Genomic DNA, 27,114 nt, shown 5'->3' on the forward strand with positions numbered 1-27,114 from the left:
AGAATTGGTGAATTCCTCCTGTTCATTGTGTTTGATCAGACAAGGTCTGGGGTAAAAATGGATTCTCTCTTTGATGTATATATTGACAAGTCTCTTTGACTAAGACTTGGGAGATCCAAATTATTTCCCCAAGACTCTCATTAGAATGAGCTCACATCTCATTATAATATTTATTTTCTTAATAATTGTTAAATAATCAGAGTTGATTGTTCACTTTCAGCAATACCCACTCTTCCAAAGGCATATAAATTGTGAACCCATCACCATGAGGGATCTTTGGCATTTTAGAATCCCACTGACTTCTTTTATTAATAAAATGACTAATGAAGAATCAAGAAAAACAAAGGAGTAATTCAATTCACTCATACAGATTGAAATAATTGATTACAAGAGAACAATATTCACAATGACTAAGTATAAATGAAATGATTATTAAAAAAATAAATAATAATAGCTTATACTTAATATGACTTTAAAGTTTGCAAAACACCTAAGCTGAATTTTTTAAAAATTGGAAAACCAGTGAAAGTTTTGCTTTTGATTTCACCCCTTCCTCTTTTCCAAAGATGATCACTCACTCAATCACCCTTCTCTTTCTGTCTAATCTTCAACCTCTCCCTTTGTACTGCTTCCTTGCCTAATGCCTTTAAATGTGCCCAGGTCTTCCCTATCCTTAAAAACCCTTCACTAGGTCCTACCATTTCCTCGAATATTTCTTATATTCTCTTTCTTTGTCAAACTAGAAAAGCCTTCATTTTCTCTTTCTATACTCTTCAACTCTTTGAAATCTGTTTTCTAACCTTACCCAAATGAAACTTTCTCCAAAGTTACCAATAATGTCTTATTCTTCTTAATCTCTACATCATTTGACCTTGTAGAGTACTTTTTTCTCACGGATACTCTTCCCTTTGGATTTTTGTGACATTGCTCTTCAAATTTTCTTCATACCTAACTATTCCTTCTCAGTCTCCTTTGTTAGCTCATTATTCATATCCTGCCTCATGTGAGTATTCTTCATGATTTTGTCCTGATTCTTCTTCTCTTCTTTCAGCTACTATGGGCTGATCATTTCAATGCAGATAATTCACAGATTCATATATAGTCAGATTATTATTAGGTGGATTGTGTATATTTTACATGCATAAATGTGTGTGTATATATAACTGTTTATTGAACATTTCTAATGAGAAATCCTAGAGACATCTCAAACTCAATATGTTCAAAAGAGAACTTATTTTCTTTTCCCTCTGAACCTATTCCTTTCTAAACTTTCCTATCTCTTTCCATTGATACTACCATTCTTCCAACATAGTTCAGGATTTCATCATCCCTCATCTTGATTATTGCCATGTTCCCCTAATTAACTTCCTTGATTCAAGCTCTCACCACTATAGTCCCTTCCTCATATTTTGCTGACAAAATAATTTTTTCTTATATGTAAACCTAACCATGCGACTCCCATCTTCAAACTCCAGAGACCCCACAATGCCTTTAAGATTTACTATAAACTTCTTGGTTTAGCTTTTAAAGCCCTTTACAACCTGGTCCCAACATCTCCCCCCCAGCCTTATTGTACATTTTCTCCTGTTACAATTTCTGATCCAGCTAAACTGTTTTTTTTTTTTTTCTATGTTCCTTACACATTACCCAATTCTGTGTCTTTGCACCAGCCTCCCACGATGCTTGGAATCTACCCTTTCCTCGTTTCTGCCTAACAGAATGCCTGTGACATATGCTCATAAAATTAGCACTGGAAGAGACCTTAAATTCAATCCTTTCACTTTACAGATGAGGAAAGTGAGGCAAGATAAATTAAATGATTTGCTCAGAATCATGTAGCTAGAAAGTATCTGAGGCAGAATTTGTTTTTTGTTTATTTATTTATTTATTTTATAATAACTTTTTATTGACAGAACCCATGCCAAGGTAACTTTTTTTTTTTTATGACATTATCCCTTGCACGCGCTTCTGTTCCGATTTTTCCCCTCCCTCCCTCCACCCTCTCCCCTAGATGGCAAGCAGTCCTATATATGTTAAATATGTTGCAGTATATCCTAGGTACAATATATGTTTGCAGAACCGAACAGTTCTCTTGTTGCACAGGGAGAATTGAATTCAGAAGGTAAAAATAACCCGGGAAGAAAAACAAAAATACAAATAGTTTACATTCATTTTCCAGTGTTCTTTCTTTGGATGTAGCTGCTTCTGTCCATCATTTATCAATTGAAACGGAGTTAGGTCTGAGGCAGAATTTGAAGTCAGTTCTTCCTAATTCCAAGTCCAATCCTCTGTCCACTTCTCCATACTTCCTTTTTTCTCTTCAGATTGATGTGGAAGCATTACCTTGTTACATTTAAAAAGGTTCCAGAGACAAAGTTTCTGGGTAATTTAATCATTTTATTAATAAGACCAGCAAGTTATTAATAAAAGGATGTCATTTGGCTGTCTCTTTTAGAGCAAAGATGATCATAGTAATGGGGATCACAATTTATATATACTCTTGGAAACAATGAGGAGCTGCTAGTGATATCATACTACCCTTGGACAGAAAAATTATCTCTAACTAGACCACCCAGAAGTCTTGGTCTATCTAGACAAAAGAATCTGTCTCTGCTCAAGTCTGAGTAGAACACAATGGGCTTTCCCAGCCTAGATTAAATTCCTTGCAAGGTTGGGTAGGGTCTGACCAAGTCTGAGGAGACTCAATACAATCTCCTTATAAGTAATGTCCTTCAAGAAAACTGAACTTTAAAAAATGAAGAATTTAGAAAAAGAATTTAGAAAATTAAAACCTTTGAATTTTCCTAATATATTGATTATTAATAATAATTTCTCTCAACTTTCAACACATATCATTTCCTGATCCCTCTAATTGCTAACTACCTTTTACTTAACTATCTTGTAATTATTCTCTTTATATTTATTCCCTCTTCAGCTTTATGTGTACTCATTGCCTTGATTATTATAAGTTCTTTTAGAACAGGAATTTTTTCTTCTTTTTATTTGTGTTCTCTGATGCCTAGCACATAGTAGGCACTTAATAAATGCTTGCTTATTGATTGAATTGTTTTTATTTGAACCAAGAGAGGATTTGCATTGCAGGGGAGTTGGCTTTCTTTATCTACCCCCAAAATGATTTGATATAAAATCAAAAGTCTTCAATCAAATAAAAAAATTAAACAATACTGTACTTAGTTTTGAAAAACAGGGGCCAAATGATCCTCAGACCTTGTTTTAGAAAAATATTATGAAAATAGTACAGCTCAGGTTATAGGTTCTTATAAAAATAAGATAGTAATCATATGCCTAGAAACACTGATACCAAGAATATTATTGGTCACAGAATGTAGTACCTCCATTTTGATTCTACAAATCTGGCCAGTTTGATCAAGGCAAATATTTAATATTGTGACCCAATGATATTCAATGTGCTCTACAACATTCTATGTAGAGTTGAGATGGTTAGGGAATGCATTGTCTATATGAAGTGGACAGGATAAAATTTTTGGGAAAGAAAGAAATTTGATTTGCAATTTGGACTGAGTCTGTGTTGAATCAAACTTTCTTTTCTTCAACAAGAATAACAAATCAAAAGTCAACACAGTTTGGGCAGATAATATAGGATGACTTCATCACCTGACACAGGATTAGTAATTCAGATAAATTAGTAGCACTATCCAGAATGAGGTATACTTTTTTTCCCTTTACTCCTACAAAATGGTAAGCAATATTCTCCCATTTTGCTGATATTTATGCTGAGGTTTGAGGGACAAAAGGTCATGTGGTGATGACTACATGAGCATTTTTAGCAGGACCTGTAAAGCATATGTCCTGATCTCAGCTGAGTGTTCTAAGACATGCTGTTTACCTAAAATTTATTCCCATAAAGTGTCCTTAGATCTGAGTAACCAGATTTTCTATTTCTAGATCAGCCTGAAAAGTGACATGCTCATTACTCAGTCTATTTAAATGGCCTACTGATTATTTAATTCTGTTGTGACTCAGAAATGGATATGCAACTAACAATTTTCAACAATTATTTGGGTGTGCAGATACTAAATGACAAATAAATTTATTTAGATACATTAGGTTTTTTCTTTTTTTTTTTTTTTTTAGTATTTTGTACTGTTTTCATGTAATGCACAGAAGCACAGTGGCTCCTGAAAGTTTTTTTAGGGAATAAAAAACTTTACCTAAAGTACCTTATTTTTTTCTTTTTCTTTTCTTTCTTTCTTTCTTTTTTTTTTTTAAATTTTGGAATATAATATGGAAATATGGAATATATATGGAATATAATAAGTGGGATTTACTGAGAATATAAATTCTTCTAGGAGGGCAGGGATTATATTACTTTTGTTTTAGCGCCAGAATTTAGCACATCCCGCTAAGGTGACATCTAGCAGGCACTTAAATATTTGCAAGTGGAATTTAACTTAAACTTCCAATTCATACCACTAGAGGGTACTAAATTTCCAGTTTACAAATCTTTATACTTAGCCAGTTGTTGCTTGGAAGCAGGACCTTTTAATGTGGTGGAAATTCTCTCTCTCTCTCTCTCTCTCTCTCTCTCTCTCTCTCTCTCTCTCTCTCTCTCTCTCTCTCTCTCTCTCTCTCTCTCAAATAAAGTACCATTTCTTAACTTCATATTTATCATTTGAATCAGGAAAAAAGTAGGCATTACAAGTGCAATATGACAGATCTTGATGGGTCTTGATAAGGATTATGTATCAAGATTGAATTGTTCTAGTTATAGTAAAAAACATTTGAAACTGACTTGATATTATGGTTAATACACCTAATCTGACCTTACCCTCATACGCTGAATCCTTCTTTATTAACACCTAAATTTTTGGCAATCCACAGGAAAAACCCTGTGAATTTACTGATAGTCCGATTTAGCCTTTTTTTTTTTTTTTGCCTTTATGATTTATTTCTAATACTTCCTGTCCTTGAATTAGAGTTTTCCTTTTTTCTCAGTCTTATAACTATTATATGGATTTACCAGATATGCCTGAAAACAATTTCTGATAATCTTTGACTCTGTTCCAGAAAGCTCAATTTAACTCTATTCTGTCTAATAAAGCAAGTGAAAATATTGGCTGTAATTGAAAATGTAGGTTTTATTCTTCATTCTTCACTCCTAATTTATCAGTCCCCAGCTAAGAGGTAAGAAGCATTATTCATCCTCAGTTTTCTGAAGTCATGGCTTATCACTACATGGATCTGAGTTCTGAAGTCTTTCAAAGCTATTTTCTTTTATATTTTTTGTTCTTCTGGTTCTGTTTACATCATTCTGTATTATTTATTACAAGTCTTATCAGGTCTTTCTGAAATTGTCATACACATCATTTCTTATGGGGGCAAAATTATTTCATTATATTTATACCATAATTTGTATAGCCATTTTTTTTTTTTTTTTTTGCTGAGGCAATTAGGGTTAAGTGACTTGCCCAGGGTCACACAACTAGGAAGTATTAATTGTCTGAGTCCAAATTTGAACTCAGGTCCTCCTGACTTCAGGGCTGGTGCTTTATCCACTGTGCCACCTAGCTGCCCCAGCCATTCTTTCAAATAATAATTTGCCACTTTGTTTCTAAGTTATTTGCTATAAAAGAAGTGATGCTATCAATGTTTCACACCCATGTCTTTGAGTTATTTGATGCATACACCTAGTTGTATCTCTGGATCAATGGGCATACATAAGTTAATAATTGTATTTAGTTCCAAATTTCTTTCCAGAAATATTGGACCAATTCACAGCTCCAATAACTGTGTATCAATGTGCCTATTTACCCACAGTCTTTGTAATAATAATCATTTTATTTTTTTATAATCTTTGGCAAATTGATAGATAAGAGATAGAACTTCAGAGCTGTTTTAATTTGCATTTCTCTTATTAATGATTTGAAGCATTTTTTGGTGATGATTGATAACTTGCATTTCTTCTTTTGAAAATTCTTCATATCTGTTGACCAGTTATCTATTAAGAGAATGGCTCTTATTCTTATGTATTTGTGTAAATTCCCTATATACATTCTTTATCAGAAAAATTTGTTGCAAAGATTTTTTCCTAGTTATTTTCCTTCTAATTCTAATTGCATTGATTTTGCTTTTCAAATTTTGTGCAATTGATATTATCCATGTTTCCTTTTATGATCATCTCTGTGTCTTGTTTAGCTAAGAACTCTTTTCTCATTCATAATTGTGAAATTTATCTATTTCCTTATGCATGTTGTTTTATATTTTGGTCATGTCTCTATTTGGTACTTATGGAATGTGGTATGAGATATTTGTCTAAACCTAGTTTCTGCCAGATTGTTTTTCATTCTTTCCAGACACTCTTACTATTGTTCATTTTCTATTCTTTCATTCAGGTATTTTCTACATTCTATTCTTTTTCACTTCTCCTACAGATAGAACTTCCTTTATCATCTCCCCAAGACTTTCAAGTACAGAATCTTTGTATTCTTGTGTTATTATGTTTCCAGCTTCCTGAAACATTTTGTCTTGTTCTGAGTTTTTACCACAAAAATGATAAACTTTATTCACAATATAGAGTAATTAAAGATTTCATGAAAATATAAATGGGTAAAATACCCTTTCCTATCTCTATTCCTATCCCTTCATTTCTACTACATGTACAGTTAAACCTGGCAACTCATTAATTAAATTAAATTAAAATTAAAACAGCAACTCATCTAAAATTGGAATGAAAATGATATTGTATGGGAGAAATAATCCATGATTCAACAATTATTTTAAATTCCCCAAGAGGAGTCAACATCAGCTTTCCTGTAGACTGAGATTAATTATATTAAGTTGTCAACTTAGTTGTTGCTTTAACTTTTATATTTGAGGCTTTTCATGACAAAAAGACTTCCCAGCAAGCTAAAATGGAGAACAATCATTCTGACTTTGTGAATTTGTGAAATTGAAAAAACTATTCCAAACTCCTCTAGTCTTCTCTGCTTGTCCATTTATGAGAGCGAGCTACAAATTTGGAGTCAGAAAATGGAACTGGATTCAACTTTCTCTTCTGCCATTCTGACCCAACCTGATAAGAATATATTAAATACCTACTTAAGCAAGATTCTTGAGGGATACAAATACAAAATGAAAAAAAAAAATCTGTCCCGAGGTAGCTTATATTTTACTGGAGGAAGCAATAAGAATGTTGTTGCTTATCAGTGGTTCAGTCATATTTGACTCTTCATAACTCTGTGGACCATATCATGCCAGGCTCTTCTGTCCTCTGTCTCCCAAAGTCTTTCCAAGCACCTGATCCTTGGGGTTATCTTGGTGAAGACACTGGAGTGGTTTGTCATTTTCTTCTCCAGTAGGTAACCTTTTGATGAAACTTTCCACTATGACTCTTCATCTTGAGTTATACAAGCTCCTCTAGGACAAGGCAGTGATCCAGGAGGGGAATATGAATAAAGATAAATACATTTAATATGTCATGGGGTGTGGGCAGATACTTCCAATGAATCTCTGATAGGATGTCATCTAATGTTGCTGAAATAGATGTGTCTTCTGGAATCGCAGGGTAGTTAGGTATAAGGTTTGACGTGGGGAAAATGTTACCTTTTTTTTTTTTTTTTTTTTTTTTTTTTAAACAGGATAAAAGGTAGGTAAACTGCAAGTCTTTGATACTGGTAAATCTAGTAGAGATTAAGTAGATCCACAAAACAACATTAAGATGACTTAAATTAGCACAAAACTTCCCTGAAAATGAAGTGCCTTTTACATTCATTGTTAACTTGGATCTTGATGGCAGGCAAAAATGATGTCATCATAATGTATGGTTTTACATTTGATATATAGAAATACAATCTCTTCTGTGATCTTTGTCTGTGGAGAACAGATAGAATCTTGGAGTTTTATGTACCAGTATTCTTTCATTTCAGGCTAAAATCATTGATAGTTCCATTTCTTTGGATTTAAGAGGGAAGAATTCTTTGTTTTTTTTTTTTTTTTTCTTTTTTTCTTTTAATAATAGCCAGGTCTTAATTCCAAAGGATTTATGATGGAAAATGCTATCTTTCTCCAAAGAAAGAATTGATGGAGTCTGAATGCAGATTGAAGCAAACTTTTCAAAATTTTTTTTGATTTTTTCTTGTTTTTTTTTTTAGTTAGTGTTTTCTTTGACACTGAAATATGTTTTGTATGAATGCACATGTATAATCTATATACAATTACTTGCCTTCTCAAAGAGGAGAGAGAGAGGTACTTAGGAATTCAAAACTTAAAAAAAAATAATGTTAAAATTATTTTTACATGTAGTTGAAAAAAAAAAACCCAGTAAAAAAAATAAGAACCAGGACTTTATTCTATCATACTTCCCATCTATTCCATCTCACCTAAACTGCTTTTCCTTTCCTTCCTCCACCTCCTTCCAATGTCAGTATCCCCCTTAGATCCTTTAAGATTGATTCCTTTAGTCTCTTTTTTCTCCTATACTCTCTGGTAGAGTTCTTCCCCTTTGGTGATCCGTCCTAACTGGTAACCCAATTGTCCTGGTGCTTTCCACTGAGATTCCTTTCTATTAATTTAAATCAATTTTAAATGGAATGGTTTTCTTATTGGAGCTTAAGTTCATCTTCTCTTTTTCTCATCTTATGCAATATAAACATGGAGTTTGGATCTGTTTGCAGCTATGCAGGCCAGAGTTCACTGCTCATAGCAGCCAGAGATGGAAAACACCTGTCAGAACCCTGTGTTCATCCTCCTCTATGCCAGAAGATAGGACACGAAGTATTTTGATTGCAGTAGCTACTGTATGGACACCTATCTTTTTGCTGTTTTGATTATTCGCAGAACTACCAACTACTTGTATAAACATATGCTTGGATTTCTGAATGTTGCAGGATGATTGCTGCATGGTGCAGATATTCATAATCCAAGTAGCTTCCCGATGCCATCCATGTGAATAATATGAGTGAAGGGAACAGCTGCAACACTCTGTCATTACATTTAAAGCAATGTCCTGCAGAGGGCAATCTTTGGGATTGCAGGAGTGGATTTTGCTGATGATGAGTGGTTTATTTCACCAAGGAAAAAAGCCCAGAAGTGAATTTGTTTTCAGCCAGCATTTGTAGACAGTGTGAGGGAATTTGTTTGCCAAATGCTTACATGGGACACTGTCCTAGTAGATTCCTTACTGGTGGTAATGGAACATTTGTGTGTTATACTTTTCAGTTTTATCCTACTAATTATAGGACACATAAAAAGAAGACAGGAAAAATCTTGGAGTCAAGAAAGACCTGAGTTCTATCTGCTATGTGACCATAGCAAGGGATTTAACATCTCTAAGCCTGGGTTTCCTCATTTATAAAATGAAGTTATCTATAGTGTCTGGGGTTATTATAAAAGGCTAATGAGATAATATATGTAAAATGCTGTTTAAATGCCAGTCATTATTATTGTTATCTACACATAATACTTTGAACAGGTCACTTAATTGATTTAAGCCTTCCTTCATCAGTAAGATAATGGTGGTAGCTGTGCCTGCTTCATCTGCCCTATAAATTTGTTGTGAGGATCAAATGAGAGATATTAAAAGCCTTACATCAGTTGTAATGTACAATAAATTTAAGAAATAATAATTATTATTATTATTTTAGCAAGTAAGGGTTGACAGAGATGGTTTTTGAGGCTTGAGAAATTTTAGAAAAATATATATTTGATAGCAAATTTAAGCTATAGTAAATCATAAATTTGATAAAATATAAGCTGCTTGAGGATAAGGACTATTTTCTGTTGTTTTTGTAACCATAGTGCTTAATATAGTGCAATGCACAGAAATGTTTAATAAAAATGTTGTTGGCAGGTATAGAATGTTAATTTTTTATTCACGGCAATACAATTTATTTTAAAAAATTATTAAGCTTTTTAATATCTTTGGGAGAAATAAAACCTAATTATAATATGATTATCTAGGATTACCAAAATAATTGAGAGAACAAAAGAATCAGGAGCCTTTCCATAATTAGGAAGAATATTTGGATAGAAAGTTCCCTGACCCCCATATCTTTCTCCCATAGCCAAGTTTTTGTGCCTACAATTCTAGTCATTCCATTAGTAACTACTTATTGAATATCTGGGAGGTAGTTAGATGGTAGAGAGAATAGAGTGACTAGCTAGTGTCAGGAAGACTCATCTTCCTGAGTTCAAATCTAACCTCAGATACTTAAGCAGCTATGTGACCTTGGCCAAGTCACTTAACCCATATTTGCCTCAGTTTCCTCATCTGCAAAATGAACTAGAGAAGGAAATGGCAAATCACTTCAATATCTTTGCCAAGAAAATGCCAAATAAGATTATGAAGAGTTGGACGTGGAAGGCTGAATAACAACAGTGAGCATCCACTATGAACCTAATAAGAAGTTCATTCCTTAGAATTCCTTTTTAAAATGTAAATACTTCTGGGGAAGGGTTAGCCTAGAATACTTTTCAGCTAACACCTGGAAGCAGGGATTGGTTCACAAAAATCCCAGAAATTCAAAATTGTTAAGGACCTCTGAATCTATCTAGCCTACTTTGACGGAGAATTGTCTCTACCCCATACCTGACAATCGATCAATCAGCCTTTGCTTACTGACTGGAGGAGGAGGAACTTCGCCCTCTCCCCAGTCATTCCATTGTATTTCTGTTCAGCTCTCATTGTTAAGGATTTTTTTTTCATTGACCCTGAGCTTTTCTGCAATTTCCATGTTTCCCTTCCTGGTTCTGTCCCTTCTCTTTGGTTAAGTGGAACCATTCTAATCCTTCTTCCAGGTGACAGACTTCAAATCCTTGAAGGCAATTCTCTTGTCTTCTTCAGTCTTCTGTCTTTTTTTTAGTTAGTTCTTTCAACTGATTTTGTGATAGATTGTAAACTTCCCCATTAGAATATACTCCTTGAGTGCAGGACTGTCTTTTGCCACTTTTTGTATCCTCAATATGTATATTGAGTACATATAGATTGAAAGAAATAGCTAAGAGTTTGGAGAATAATGAACAGAAGGTGAAAAGAAAACTAAAAAAATGAAAGTGTGAAAAAACAAGCAGATATTTATATTTATTTTTGTGGATCCACTTAAAAATTTGGGATTTGGGGATTTAGGCCTAAGAGAATCATCCACAATCTCGGAAATTTTTGTTTTCCGCTTTCTGAAAGAAATAGAAAAGGAAACCACTTGATGCCTTCTAGTTTCTTTTGTTTCTTGACTATGTGACCTTAAATAAGTAATTTGCCTTTTTTTCCCTTTCATTTTCCTCATCTGAGAAAAAAGGGAGTTGGATGAGATGATCTCTACAATCCTTGCTGGTTTAAATTTTTATGGACAACCCTATAATTCTTTTTCTCCCTCTTCCCCCAAAGAGATTCTCTCTAAGAAAGGAGGGAAATTGGTACTGTGTAGTTTAAGAGATGAAGAGATTGTTCTGTCTTTGGGAGCTTCTTTCCACACCAGTGGCTAAAATATGATAGAACAAGTGGCTATGGACTTGTGAACAATAGTTACCGCTGGGAAAAACAAAATGAAGCAAAAGAGTCTTCCTCTTTTCCCCCAAAAAACTAATAAAAAAGGTGGACCTGCTCTTATTATCAGAACAAGGGAATTTCTGGGGACTCTTAACCAGTATACTCAGGATTCTATTCATCTTGGATTCCATTCTGGAAAATGGAATCTGGTAGTCCCAAATCCAACCAATATGGGAAAAGATTGTCTTACATTTTAACCTTTTTGAAGTAAATTAGAGAAGCTTGAGGTTGTTGAGAAGAGAAGAAAGAGAATTTTCCGTAGTTTCATTTTCTATTTTAATTTTTTTCCCCATTTAATGAAAATCTCCATCCAATTTCTCCTCCTCCCCCTTCCCACCTTAAGAGAGCAAGAAAAACAAAACCTGGAATAACTTAAAAACGTGTACAATTAAGCAACTCACATTCCCATACTGCTCACGTCCAAATAAAATGTGTCTCAATTTGTACCATGAATCCACGATCACCACTCTGTTAAGATTTGGATAGCATGTTTCATCATGAGTCCTAGAATTGTGGTTGACCATTTGCATTGATCAGAGTTCCTAAGTCTTTCAAAGTTGTTTCCTTTTACAATATTGTTACTGTTCTGTAGTTGCGCTAGATCTGCTCAGTTCTTTTTTCAGTCTTCAAAGAAGTCTAACTAGGTTTCTTTGAAACCATTCCCTCCACTATTTCTTATGGCACAAGAGTATTTCAATGATTTATCAATCCTTCTCCAATTGATATTTCCTCAGTTTCTTAATGGACTTCTTCTATCATTGACTAATTTGCTGCCAAGACAAACTTCTAACTTTCAGTAGACTAAAAAGATTTTTGTCCTCCTCCTCCCCAAACATTTCTGGTGGCTTCTACACAAAAGTAAAATTACTTGTTGGTACTCTTTGAGAATGTTATATCACAGAATGAATTAGAATGATGAGCTAGCCCCTGCTTTTCTTTCCATGGATTTCCTCACTCACTATAATGACGGTACAATTTGAGAAGGTGGGTGCATTCTGAAATATCTTTGCTCTTGACTGAATAGTTGAAGATCAAAGAGAATGGGATATAGGGTTGATAATGAATAGAACAGACAAACTTACAAAAAGCTTCAGAAACACAGAAGTGTGTTTTAGAGATTCAAATCAACAGGAAAATGTCTTTAGGCTTAAGAGATACATTCCTTAATTGAAGTTTTGTTAATGGATAATTTACAAAACATCATTTAGTGCTTTCCAATCAAGCTTGCTCATTTGCTTATCATTTCTTTGATCAGTGAGTTTAAAAAAGGGAATCAAGGGTCAGTTTCACTTTCTGTTTTATTATTATTTTTTATTCTGATATATTAGTGAAAGTCTGGTAAAGAGTTTATATTCCCAGGACAATCAGTGCCATGGTGTCATGGAAAAAACACCAGACTAGAATTGAGGAGATCTGGATTTGAGTCCCAGTTCTGCCAATAATTAAATGTGTAACTTCAGTGAAGTCACTTCAACTTTCTAGATTCATTTTCTTTTCTTTTTCTTTCTTTCTTTCTTTCTTTTTTTTTTTGTAAACTGTAAAGTTTGGTTGAAATGAGCTTAATATTTCTTCTAACTCTAATAATCTATGATTCCATTAGAATTAAACATCTGTACAGTAAAACTGATGTAAATTAAGAAAAAAATCCACTGAAGGTTTTTCTCTTAACTAATTCCAATTGAATATTCTGGTCATACTGTATTTAATTTTGTGCAGCTGTAAATGTGCATGTACACACATATTAATATATACATAAACACAAATACATACATGCATACACAAAAGGTCAGACTATTTGGAGAAACTGCTTATTTTACATAAGTCAGCCCATCTACAAATTGACAGGTATAACTAGTCAAATGTTTATAGAAGCTTACTTCATACTTTAAGAAAACATACCTTCATGAATGAAATACTAAAATATTAATTGAAAATAGATTATTAAATTAGAAATGTGAGACTCTCTTGTTAATTGCTTTTTTAAATTTTTGGTTTTTCAATTTAATAAATGTGGTTTAAAAATAGATGTTTATTAAGTCTTGTATCAGATTTTTCTATGCTTGGGCATATTTGATCTTCCATTTTGCATACAGATCAGTCCATTTTCAAATGAATTCATTTCTGCTTATAGATCTTAATTTACAAACTATATTTACATTTATATTTCCAATTTCTTCTCTGGTACTTAGAATAAAGTGTACTCTTAGTAAATGTCATCCGATTATAATTCACTTTTGGTGCTCCCAGTTAAAGTAATTGTGTTTAAACATATTAGATGCCTTATATGGTAAAATAACTAGATATTTTAAGTAGGACATAAGAACTACCTGTGAGGATTGAATTTTTTCAATGGGAATCTTTTTTGTTGTTTTAAAATTATGCATCATCTTTTGCAGGGCAAACAGAAGTTTTCAAAACAGAAGACTGATAAAGGAAGAATTTTTCAGATTTTTATTGAAAATAAAGGAACAACTTTCTTAATCTTTAACCTGTGGTGTGGTGGGATTATGCACTAACATTGTTCTGAAAGACCCCAATAGTGTGGGAAAAAACTGATACAAATTATTAACTAGTTAGAAAGAGAGGATTAAAAGTCTCTAGCTATGCCAAATACCCTGCTACAATATTTCTCTGTGTTTCTGTAATGCTTAGTGTATAAGTCAGAACTCTACTAGTTGTAGAATCTTTTTAATTGCAACAGAAACATTACATTTTGAATGAAAAGAATCCCTACCACAAATTTAAAAAAAGTAAAAGAAATACATTGCTTCAGTCATTGTAGGGCATACTTACTAAGTTAAATAGAATTCTGATCAATCCAGCTCCATTGCTATATACTTATTTTAGAGTATAATTATATCCTTTGGCAGCTTTCATCTTAGCAGCTTTGGAAGCCTAAAACCATTGAAGAGCCGACTCCCTTCCCCCCTCCAGGTTAGCCTATAATAACTAGAGGCAGACACTTTGGATTATTTATTAGAGAATTCTTTTCACCTTCCATCTAAGTAGTCATAGGTAAACCCAGGATAGAGCCTTGAGCCACTCCCTGAAAGGGATTCTAGTAATACCCTGTTGATGTTCCACAACTTCTGCCTTTAAGTTACTCACTTTCCTAGCAATTAGGTAACAAATGCATTTTTCATAGCTTTATTCGGGCTTCCCCCCCCCAAAAAAAAAAAAAATCAGAGCACCTGGTTTCAACACTCTGGTTAACCGGAAGAAATGATCATTTCTGAAGTTTCTTAAGAGAGGTAGGGGACTGACAGAAGGGACGTGTGTGTGTGCATGTGTATGCATGTGTGTGTGTGTGTGTGTGTGTGTGTGTGTGTGTGTGTAGGGGGGGTGGGATCACGCAGTTTGGCCACTGTGCATTATGTAACCAAAGCACTGGCTGTAGGAGGGAGGAAGACTGACATTGAGAAATTCCAGGGGGAGGGGAGCTGCGGCCCTGGAGTCGTACAGCGCACAGCGCACACTGTTAGCAGTTCCAAGAAACCTAAAGAAGAAGATGACTGAGATAAAGAGAACAAATTGGAAATAAGAATAATAAAAAATATTTAGAATACAGTGAAGTAGAAAATGTCAGGACACATGTAATTTAGTTCTTTGATGAAATGGCAGACTTCCAATTTTTTTTTTTTTTTTTGCACATGAATAAGGGGGTTTTGCCATTTGGGGGAGCAAAACAAACTGGCAACACAAGATCATTAATGAGAGTGAATGATTGGTTTTAAAAAAAATTATATTATTTAAGTATTTTCGCTCATCAGGGCAAAGTCACTATATATTTTTTAAAAGTAGGAAATCAGCCCAAATACTACAATCTTCTGTCCGTCTTCACATTCCCAGCCCCAAAAGAGCTCCTGGAATGGTACTGCCCCTTTAAGACCTGCTCTTTCCAGCTCTACAAAAGGGAGTGACCTCTGGGCTTTGACAGCTCCCCTAATAACTACCATCGCTCAGTCTCCACCCACTTGGCGACACTCTTCTCCAATTGGTCAGCGGGCCGGTATCCCGCTCCCTGATTGGCCATCCGCTTCCCCTGAGCAAACCTTTAGAACTCTGAGACAGACAATATTCTGTTACATTGTAGCAAAATGGCGACTGTCATTCACAACCCCCTGAAAGCGTAAGTAAGACTAAAAAATGTACATATTCCGCGTGGTTTCAATATGAAAAAAAGGGCGCCTTTCTCGGTGCGGATCGCAGGCAATGCACAGCGTCTCCAGGCTCCTCCCAACCTTCGCATTCTCTCTTTTCTTTCAGATTCTTCTTTTTTCCCCCCTCCCAACCCGCAGAAATGTCAGGAGATGCAATTAACAAGAAGAAAATTGTTACATTTGTGTTCTGCTTAATTGGTGGAAGGAGAGAGAGAAGGGAGCAGCTGGGGGACACTGGCACCGGAGCGTTGGGAAGCTCCGGGGATTGTAAAGAGCTCAGGGACCGGCAAGATTCTGAGCTCTGCTAGCCCCACGGGGTGGCGAGTTGGGGGACATGGGGCGGTTGGAACTGGGGGTGTGTGGATGTGTGCGGAGAACGGCATGGAGAATGTTTTAAATTGCACTTGAAGAAGTCGAGCGCACCCGTATCCAATGACAGGTTTTTCCTCTGCTGCTTCAGCCAAGCACGGAGATCTGGACACCGGGCTCCTATGGAGTTTGCAGTGCTTCTCTGATGATACTCTGGAGGGTTCTTTCTCTCCCGCCCCCAATTCATTTTTGTACAAACCTTCCGGAGTTTTGAGTGACTTCTTCGAGGGAAGCAATCTGTCCTCAGTGATTGCGGGTCCAGGTGGCTGCCTCGGGGCTTTCCTGACAGGGCAGCTTTGGGAGCGTTTCCTTAGCGCTTTTTCATTGGTGGTGGTGTGGCATGGTGTGTGTGTGTGTGTGTGTGTGTGTGTGTGTGTGTGTGTGTAGTGCGTGTGTATGTGTCGAACATAGTAAATTAATTACTCAGATTAACCTGTGGTTGATTTCGAGGAAGGAAAGAACTGCTGTTCTTATGAATGATTTTTTTTTTGGGGGGGGGAGAGATGGGTAATAAATAGACAGTGGAGGAGGAGACAAGATTTGTGTTTCCTCGCTCGAATAGGCAGCTTTTACTTCGAGCCAGAGCGAGGGGGCAGGTGCCTCTAGATGCTGCCGAAAGACTTTGAGCGAGCGCCCAGATCCGGGACAGAGGGAGGGCTAGGGGAGGGCACGCAAGGGCCAGTCTTCCATCTAGATCGAGTTTCTTCCTTCCTTCCTTCCTTGCTTGCTTCTTTCCTTTGCTCTTTCCAGTTCAGGGTGCCGTTAAGCTGTCAGACTGTGAAGGGGGCAGAGTCTGGGGGTGTCTTTAGGAGATGAGCGTATTGCTGCGAAGGGAGTCTGAGTGGGAGAGGGGTGATGATCCCTCTGAATTCGCACGATCGAGGAGATCCCCTAGACTCTGCTTACTTCCCCAGGACCTCCTAGTTAGGTCGAGTGGGTGACGGACTTTCCAGAGATCTGTAGTAGGTATTGACCTGCATTCTTTCAACTCTTCGCTGCTCAGGCTGCCTCCCTCTCCTCTCGAGTTGGAAACGACTCAGAGCCGAAGGCTTTCCGGGGATCCGGTGGTGGCAGTGGCTGATACTGCCTTGGTGTCCACCCTTTGTCGCACCCCCGCTCCGCTGGGCTATCATAGCGGCAATAAAGGAGCTCTTGAAGGAGAGCTTTTATTGGGGAAGAGGGTGAACGAAGGGAAGGTGACATACTGATTTCACCTTTTCTTAGATCGACAAGAACAAGAAAAAAAAGGGGGGGGGGAAGCGTAGACTTGAATTTTCCAAGCCTCGGAGTAAAATAGATAGACATAGATAGACATTTTAAAAAAGAGACAGTGAAGAGGACATCGGAAGTCTGGGTTTTTAAGACGATTCTTCCCGAGTCTCTTCTTCAGGATCTTGCATAGGTTCCACTTTACTACCACAGGGTTTCACCCAAGAAATAAAATATTTTATGATAGCATAAATGGGTGTAACTTCTCCGTGTCTTCTCTTTCCCTCCCTTATTCAGTCAGTTTCAAATGCATTCAGCAGCTGATTTTCCGTTCCCCTATTTCCAGTCCAAATTACACGGAAATGGGAATATCACCCCGTAGAAACTTAAGTTAACTGAATCTATTGGCAAAGATGCGTACTGATGCTATAGAGAAGCTTACACGAATTTCTACCGTCACCCTCTCACTTCCACTATTTCTTTGGACTCTAGGAGTAATGTGTCTATGAGGGGAGGAGTTGAGGGAAAAAACCTGGAAGGGAATGGCCGAATTTCGCTTCTGTTCAGTAGGATTAATTCAACATCATTATATTTGGACTTTGTATAATTGTGAGCAGTTGCAAAGGTGATGTCTTTGTAAATTTATAACTCTGACTCTACGTGCATACACGCGAGGCGCGCGTACAGAAACGCGCACCTCCCCCCTCCCCCATCCCTTTGCTTTTTCTTGGTAGGAGTTAAGGAGTAATTTCTAATTAGCCCCTCCTTTCTAAATCCCAACCCCTTTCCCTAGGGGTGAGAGGGGGAGGAAACAATACCTATACAGGGAGAAGCTTCTCTGCACTTGACGTCTTTTAAACTACTAATGTAGTAGAAGAAACAGGGTTGTTACTGGCAGCCTGACACCATCTGCCTCTCCTTCCTCCTTCTTAACTTGTTTAATAAAACATCTTATATATTTCATTTGTTCTTAAAAGTTGCTGATCAAGAAACAATACACACATGGATAAATTATGCATGGGATAAATTAGAACAAAAGCTGTAAGACATATAATGCGGATGGGGATGATGGGGGAGGAAAGGGGAATGGTAGAGGGAGGAGGGATAGGGCGGGAGAGGGGGTGGGAGAAGAATGATTCCGAGCGCGATGTTTTTATCCTCATGTGTCCTTCCTGACAATGAAACAGAGCCGAACGACATTAGCATTTCCTCTGTCTGCGTTTTGATTATCTCCCCCCACCTCTCTCTCTCAAAAAGAAAGAAGGAAAGAAGGGGGGGGGGGGCACAGACGCCCCCTATAGAAACTGGCCACACAAAGGTTTTGCTCTGAGATTGGGGTGGTGGGGGTGGCGATGGATAAAGTGATAACTCTGCCGGGAGAAACTAGCTCAGATTTCAAGCAACATCTCTGTTGGACTCTGTCATGTATATAGATCATTTTTAAACTGGCTTTGTCCATGTGGGATATGCATATGAGATTTGCAGGTAATAGGACTCAAATTGATTGCAAATTTTATATCTTCTTGCCTCCTTTTTGATCTCTCAACTTCCTTTCTTATTACTTCTTATTGCACCCCTTACCTTCTTTGAAGCCGAGCAGCCTGCATTCATCTTTGGGGCTTCTAGGGACAGAAATGGGTTTTCTCATCAGATCACAAAAGAGGAAGCAGCAGGTATTCCAACAACTGCATTTTGCCACATCTGGGCAAAGTAGAATTTAAAAGCATTAATAGGTGCTTGTGGTAATCTAGGTCTATTCCACATTATCAATTATATTGTCTGAGTTTGATGTATGGATTTCACAGTCAACACATACACAAGCACATTAAAAGCTTCGTGGTAAAACTTTTATGATACACATGCTCAGAAAATATCAATCAGATGAGCATTGTATAGAAAATAATTAATTACATATTGAATTCTAATTTATTACTATTTGTCAATAGAATCTTAATACACTTAATATAATTAAAATCTTAAAATACAATTGAAAAAGATAATTCAGAAATCCAGGTTGATATTCCTATATTCAGAACGATCACTTCAGTTACTTTTTTTCCTTCCTTCCTTCCTTCCTTCCTTCCTTCCTTCCTTCCTTCCTTCCTTCCTCCCTTTCTCCTTTCCTTCCTCCCTCCCTGCTTCCTTTCCTTCCTCCCTTCCTCCCTCCCTCCTTCTCTCTCTCTCTCTCAAGTTGTTAAAACAGCAATAGAAGTTAAATGGGATATCTGAATCCCTTTTTCAGATATTAATATTTTCACTATCATATCAATTGACATGCAGATTGGGTAATGAATAAGTATGTATGGGACATGTAGTCAAGAAGACCTGCATTCAAATTATGATAACTAGTTTTGGAAACATGGTCCAGTTAATTTCTTTGAGCTTCAGACAAATATCTAAAACTTTTTTTTTTTTTTTTTTTTGAACTCAGGTCCTTTTGACTTCAGGATTGGTGCTCTATCCATTGTGCTATCTAGCTGCCCCTCTCTAAAACGTTTAATGTTATAGATGGGTTGCCATCTGCCCTCCACTAATGAAATGACAGGTTTTTGATATATGTAAGAATTAATCATTCATTACTTTAATATCTCAGTGCCTCAAGGATTTGTGATTTAATTAGTATGGGTATAATACACTTTCCTCCTTCCCATCTAATGTAGATCATAACCCTTCTTTGCCTTAGTAGACCGTTTCATGAGTTGTTACCTAACCCAGATCAGTTCCTTGGTGACCAATCTTTTATTCTCTAAACTTAAATAAACCAGTCATCAGGGGACAGACTGAGTCTCTTCTGGACTGTTACTCAAAGCCTTTCCAGTTTAGTAAAACCTTCCAGAACTTGTTCTCTGCTGGCATAACTTTGGAAAGCCTAGGGTCACTTTCATGACATGGTTATATATCAGAATGGTTCCATAATAGAAGAAGAATTTGTTATTGAAAAAGTATTTTTAACAAAGAATACTTTGTCTTAAAGTAATTATCAATAAAGTACTGAATTAGTAGACTATGGAGACCCTGTAATTATGAACATCAACTAAAGATCTATTCTGATGATGATATATATGTGGTCTTGGATTTGTAAAAGTTATGCTAGTAAATTGCAAACACTAACAGACCCTATCAGGTGAAAAGGTTGGACTGTATGTAACAATGAACTATATATTCTTGTCACCTGAAAATAAATCTAGTTAAGTTTAATAATAACTAGCATGTATACAGGGATTGCAAAGTGCTTTATAAATATTATTGCATTTTTATCTTCATAACAATCCTGGGAAGGAAGGCAGACATGTAGATGAAGTGAGATTTTTAGAGTCACACAATTATCAAGTGTCTAAGACTGAATTTGAACTCGGGTCTTCCTGTTTTTAGATCAGGTACTCAATCCATTGTGCAGTCATTATCAGAAAGGATTACCAGATTTATGTTACTTTGAATAAATGAAAAAACCATTAATAAGTATTTACAATCTACAAAGCATTATGCTATATGCTGGGGATGTAAATAGAAAGATGACAGTCTCTGTTTTCAAAGAGCTCATATTCGTATGGGGGAAATAATTTACAAAAAAGATTTCCATAGAAAGTCAGATGGAAAGAACTCATGGTTCTTACAATACAAAAATCTGCTTTAATGCCATTTCCATTGATATCATTCTGATGACTACTTGGATAGAAGGTAAAGAGAATTTGCTAATGAAACTCATGTTTGTTTGATATGATCAAGGACCTTGATAGGGAAAACTTACTTTTTCCAGTCTTTCATAACCAAGGATGTTTAGTAGTAAGAGGATGTTGTACCTGCGGAGTCAGTTGTCAGGAAGCATCTCTACAAGAGTTACTCCTTTGGACAGTGGTTTTAAGGACTTAAGTAGAAGCAGGGTTCTGGGGAAAGGGACCCCATCATTTTTAGAATTCTTGGGCTTTATTGGCTATTGGTGACAGATGATTGGCAGGTGGCAGTGGTGGTAGAGATAGTGGTTTCTCCTGCCTTTTTTTTTTTTAAACAAGGATTGCTCCATTCTTTGATATCTATAGTTATTAGGTTTGAAGTGAGTCTGATTGGGTTGGGGACAGAACTGGCTTGTCTTACCCCCTAATCCCTCCTACAATTCTGTGTATACACCAAAAGATAGAGCCAGCACAGAATAGTGAGAAGGGCCATTTTCCAAGCATATATTAATAGAGTATTGTCCAATCAGTAATTAGCCTTAAGTGCTTGGTTGTCTGATTCTAGTGCATCAACTCAGCATTTCAGCCCTTTACACAAGTTCATCACAGCTGATCATCACATAATCTTTTTGTTACTGTGTACAATGTTCTCCTGGTTCTGCTTACTTCATTCTGCATCACTTCATGTAAATCTTTCCAAGCTTTTCTGAAATCAGCTTGCTCATCATTTCTTATAAAAAAAATCAGAACTGACATTCTTAAGACTCTTGATCTCAGGATCTTAGACTGACACAACCAGTACGTGAAGGGAGATGGCAATGGTGATTTGACCCCATTTGGCACATGTTGCTTCCTCATGCTATCTTGCTGCTTCAATTAGGTTGCATTTTCTGCCCATCATTGGTCATAGAATCTCATGAAACTACTAAGGCATGGAGGAACTGTGAGATACATTGATAGAAGATGTGCCTATGCTGACAAAATCACATATTCTTCAACTATTGAAGCAAATGATAGAACTAGGGCTTGGACCTGCAATTTCACTAGTATAGAGACTTCTTAGGTAAGGAAATGGTCAATATTAATTCAATGACACTTTCTCTGCAATTTATAGTTTTACAGAATTGCCTAGAACATTGAGAAATTAAGTGATTCACTTAAGTCACATGGCTCATATGTGTCAGAGACAAGCTTTGAATCTAGGGTCTTCCTGTAATTCCAATCTAGTTCTTCATCCATTATGTACACTGTTCTTATATTGAATAAGTATAACTTGTATAAATACTATATATACTTATGACCAGTCTTCCCAGAGGGGTCCTCTTTCTCCAGAGAGATAATAGAATAGCTACAATAATGATGAATCCATAAATGCAGCTTCTGACACCAAAGGAATTCTAGCAATCTACGAATTCTTTTTTACATATATATCTACATACATATATACACACATATAATAATATTTTACTGATGTGTTTTTTATTTACATCAGGACCTCACCCTTTCCCCTTCCAGACTGACCATTTCATTGTGACAAAGAGAGATGGTTTTTATTTATTTACTTTTGATGATGCAATTGGGGCAAAGGACTTGCCTAGGGACATACAGCTATTAAGTGTCAAGTGTCTGAAGTTGGATTTGAACTCAGGTTCTCCTGACTCCAGAGCCAGTATTTTCTCCATTGTGTCATCTAGTTGCTCCATCATTGTGACAAAGAAAAATAATAAAGTCCCCCCAAATCAGATATAGTGACATCTAAACAATGATCTGGGACTCCCCATTTTCCCTTAAAATCAAAGTTTGAATTTCCTTCAATGATCTTCTCATTTATGTTGTTGTAATCCTTTTGTTTATCATCTTCTTGGTTCTGTTAATTTTGCTCTGTATCAATTCATGTAAATTTTTCTATATTTTTCACATTCCTCATGTTCATCAATATTGAATGATGAATATTTATGTTTTTCACTAATGTTCCATTGCATTTATATACTATAATTTTATCAGGCATTTTCCTGTAGTTTACACATTTGGTGTTTCCAAAAGATGCCTGCAGATTGGAGCATTTGAAAAAATTGCCTCTCCTTTTCTTAAGTAAAAGAATGGTGGGTACAAATGTTGAGATCACATTGCAATTCTAGAAAGGATGATTATGAACATTTTTGCTCTTACACCACACCTGGCTGAGACTTGGGGTCACCTGGCAAAGCTAGTTAGCACATATGTCCCCATATTACAGTCGAAGAAACTGAGGCAGACAGATGTTAATTGACTCGTTTAGACACACAACTAGTTAGTCTTTTTGACTTTAGGCTCAGCATTCTATCCACCTAACTAACTGCCAGGGTAGGTCTGTGTTTCTGTTACTTGGGATCTAAAACTTAGGTTTTATTCAAGTTTTTGAAAAATCTGTTTCTAAGAATCTTGTAAATATTTCAATTTTATTGATGGGAAAATTGAGGCTGAGGGGAGGAAATTTAATTGGCCAAGGTTAAACAGCAGGTCATTTTTATAGTTAGGTCTCCAATGTACATCTCTTCACATATTCTAAGGTCATTTTATTCATGAGGACACTATCTAATTATCAGCACTAGAAGTTAAAGGTTTTATTTTTTCCACACCCATTCCATTTTTTATTTAGATTATACACATAAGCCAGCATTTGAATTTCTTTAAAAAGTGTACAGCAATTTAACTTATGCTTTAACATATTTAACATGTATTGGTCAGCCTGCCATCTGGGGGAAGGGATAGGGGGGAAGGAGGGAAAAAGTTGGAACAAAAGGATTTGCAACTGTCAATGCTGGAAAATTACCTATGCATATATCTTGTAAATAAAAAGCTATAATAAAAAATAAAAAAAAATTAAAAAAAAGTGTACAGCATTAAATCTACCAGTACTGAGGTCAGAAAATAGTCTTAGACCTTTAAAAACTCACCTCCTTTATCTTTTGAGTGCTTTACTTCCCCAATAGTAGCAGTTTTATTAAAGTCATCTAAGTCTTCAAGACTTATAAGTCCTTCAAAACAGATTTTTTTTTTTAAAGATAAAGCTCTAATTTTAAAAATTCCTACTGTCCCCTATGTTTTTAATGGACTTCTTTCCATCTCTGGCTCCATCTACTGAAATCCCTTTCTTTCTTCAAGGTCCACTTTAGCTGCTATCTTCTCCATGAGATTTTCCTTAACAGCACTACTCTCTCCCAAAGGAAAGTGATCTCTCTCTCTCCTGGTATCTCTCACAGAATTTTGACTTACCCTCTCCTTTTTATTTATCTAACACTTCATATGCTCACACGATCCCCTTTACAATAGAATTATAGATTTCTGAAAGGCACCTTAGAAGTCATAAACTATATCCCTTTCATTTTATAGACTAAGAAACTGAAGCAAAGACAGGTTAAGTAATTTAAGCAAGTCCAGTCTCATATAACTAGTAGTGTTTTTGCCTCTTTTTACATTGTAAATCTCTGGAGGGTAGAGTCTGTTGTGTCTATTTTTATACAGAAGGTGTTCCTAGAAAGAGCCTGGTCCAGAACTTCCTAGATCCAGTATCTTTTAAAGAAATGCTATTTTTCTTTAAAAAGATTAGCTTTTTTATAAGATAAGAACTCTCTTGTCTTTGACTCCTCCCCTTCCCCCTTTAATCTCAAAGTAAGAATGATTGATTTGTAGCCAATAAGAAATAGGCTACTTGGGCTTATGCTTTTAGAATTGATATTTAAAAGGAGAGTTAAATAGGAAGAGAAGGGGTGGAAGCTAAACCTGGGGGAGCAATGTTATACATGGACATTTAAATTTAGATCCCAAGAGGAAAAGGAGACTGTATATCTCTGAGGTGTCTTTAAGAAAGCATGTACGCTCAGAGATGTCAGTATATGATGGCAGCAGTATAATGACCAAGACTTTCTAGATCAAACCAGGGATATTATGAATAGGAGCAGCAGTGGAGGAAAGATAAAGAGTACTTGAACTTGAATTCGGTTAAATAGACCAGCAGAGGAATTATTGGATTAATCAGGATTTGGCTCTGAGAAGCAACAAAGAACAGAATTATAGTGAGAGGGAACAAACTTAGATCTTGGATGGTGCAGGTAAAGGAAAGGGGTTAGTTCTCTAGAACTCTGACTACTTTTCCCTTTGAGGGCATACCTTTAACCCCAAGAAACTATTATAAATCTGAATGAATTTATATATCCTTTGGAGAGGAGGTGATCACCCTAAGGATATTTTTCTTGATTTCTAGCAATATTGTTTTCTCTTTGATAGTGGTGGCAGTGGTGGGGACCCTCAATCCATGAAAATATTATAAATCTGGAGGTCTTTATAGGTCCCTAGTAGGTTAGTGAGAACTCACAGGAGAGGGAAGAAGAATTGTCTTAATTGATTATGGGCTTAAATATATATTCTTTGAATGTTTTGGTTGGGCTATATTTAGTGTCCTGTTAGCCTGAGTGCTTGCACAGGAGCTAAGAACCTTTTTCTTTTGTTGTGAAAACTTAAACATGAGTCAAATTCTGATGTGTCCAGTAGAAACTCTGGATTGGGGCAAAATAAGGCATATTATGATGGTCCCAAAAGAAATCTTTCATGAGAACATAAGGCAAAAAGAGGATTTTTGGGGGAGCAAGAATCAAGATTGAACCTGGTCCATAGAAACTTAGAGCATTGGTTCTGATCACATTTATATTTGTAGAATGAGAATTGTACCTTGCACAGTTTTTAAGAAATAAACTCTACCTTTCCTGCCGTTAATCAGCTTAAGTATCAGTTAGCATGGTATAGTGATAAGAATACTATATTGGGAATCAGACCTTGGTTCACATTTTAGCTATATCACTTAAGTAACCTTGTGAGCATTCAAACTAAATTTCTTTTTCTGTGAAATGGGAGATTTGGAATAGATGACCTCTTAGGTGTTTCTAGCTTTGAAATTTTATTCACACTAAATTCTCACTATTCACTAAATTCAATCACACTAAAGGTTAAAGACAGGAGAGTCTAGTTTTGTATCTCTACCTAGCTCTTTCTGTTAAGTCTGTCTTAACAAGTGGAGTTACTTACTGTGAAAATCTATATTTTGGGCTAAGGTTTGCCTGATGTTCCTTGACAAGTCTTAAAGGACAATGGTTTTGGGTCATCTCTAACAATAGTTTTCAGATTTTTTCACTTTTCTTCAAAGTGGCAAAGAGTCATAGGTTTATATCTCAAACAAAACTTAGTGATTTAGTCCATTCTTTATGAAAGCTAGGAAAACTGAGACCAAGAAAAATAAAATGACTTTTCAAAGTGATACAGATTTACACCAGTTTTTTGAGTAAATATCCAGTCCTCTTTCGTTATACTATATTGCCTCTTGAAATTCAGTTCAATAAATATTTATAGGGTGACTGCTATGTACAAGACACCATACCATTTTGGTCTGGTGGGGAACAAGGAACAACTTAACTATCATTTCCATTTCTCTTTGCTTACTGTGGGGGAATAATTATAATTACTCAAACTTCCTCAGCCTTATCAGAATTAGTGAGAACCTGAAGAATGTTTTTGTTTTGATGAGTCTTTTAAATTCAGGACAGATACTTGATGCAGTATATAATGACTAGCAGTCAGACAGAAATGAATTTAGCTCTTATCTCCAACACTTAATAGATGTCCCACAGTCAGCAAGTCATTTCATTTCAACCTTAGTTTTCTTATATGTAAAATAAGAATAATGAATCATATCTTTTTAATGTTAGTATGAGTATCAAATGACATACTTATTTGTATATGTGTAGACACATATATATTAGGTTTGCAAACACTTTAAAGTTTGCAAAGCACTCTATAGATACAGATATACATATACATGTATCTATATGTCTGTAGATGTATAGAATGCTTTACACTATTATTTATTATTAATTCAAGACAGAAACAATAATAGAAGCATTATACTATAATAAACATGAATACTATGTTAAACCAGGATAAAGACTACTTGGAGGGTCCTTGTAGACCACATTGAAAGTACTTTCAGGACTACTAAAAAACATAATACACTAAAGATCTTTGAATAAATAATCAGAAAACCTGCCTTCAAATTTCAGCTCTTCTACCCTTAGTACCTGTGTGTCCCTGGGTGTTTGCCTTTTTACTTCTTTTGGCCTCAGTTTCCTTATCTGTAAGATTAGAGTGCTGA

The 27,114-nt window shown here is 35.8% G+C and overlaps 1 protein-coding gene across 7 annotated transcripts in view; it reads left to right on the forward strand.

Annotated features, from left to right (window-relative positions):
- Nucleotides 1-15,526: 15,526 nt before the first annotated feature.
- Nucleotides 15,527-27,114, forward strand: part of DPF3 (double PHD fingers 3) — a 406,354-nt gene continuing 394,766 nt past the window's right edge. For 2 of the 7 annotated variants that reach the window (XM_051977669.1, XM_051977668.1), the window contains exon 1: nt 15,531-15,653. In XM_051977669.1, coding sequence (XP_051833629.1) covers nt 15,622-15,653 — 32 coding nt within the window. In that variant the 5' untranslated portion in view covers nt 15,531-15,621. Of the gene's footprint in view, nt 15,654-27,114 lie in introns of all 7 variants that reach the window. The other 5 variants (XR_007950650.1, XR_007950649.1, XM_051977667.1 and 2 more) reach the window with 4 other exon arrangements.

The sequence above is a fragment of the Antechinus flavipes genome, chromosome 2 (genome assembly GCF_016432865.1).
Source record: "Antechinus flavipes isolate AdamAnt ecotype Samford, QLD, Australia chromosome 2, AdamAnt_v2, whole genome shotgun sequence".
Taxonomy (NCBI): Eukaryota; Metazoa; Chordata; class Mammalia; order Dasyuromorphia; family Dasyuridae; genus Antechinus; species Antechinus flavipes.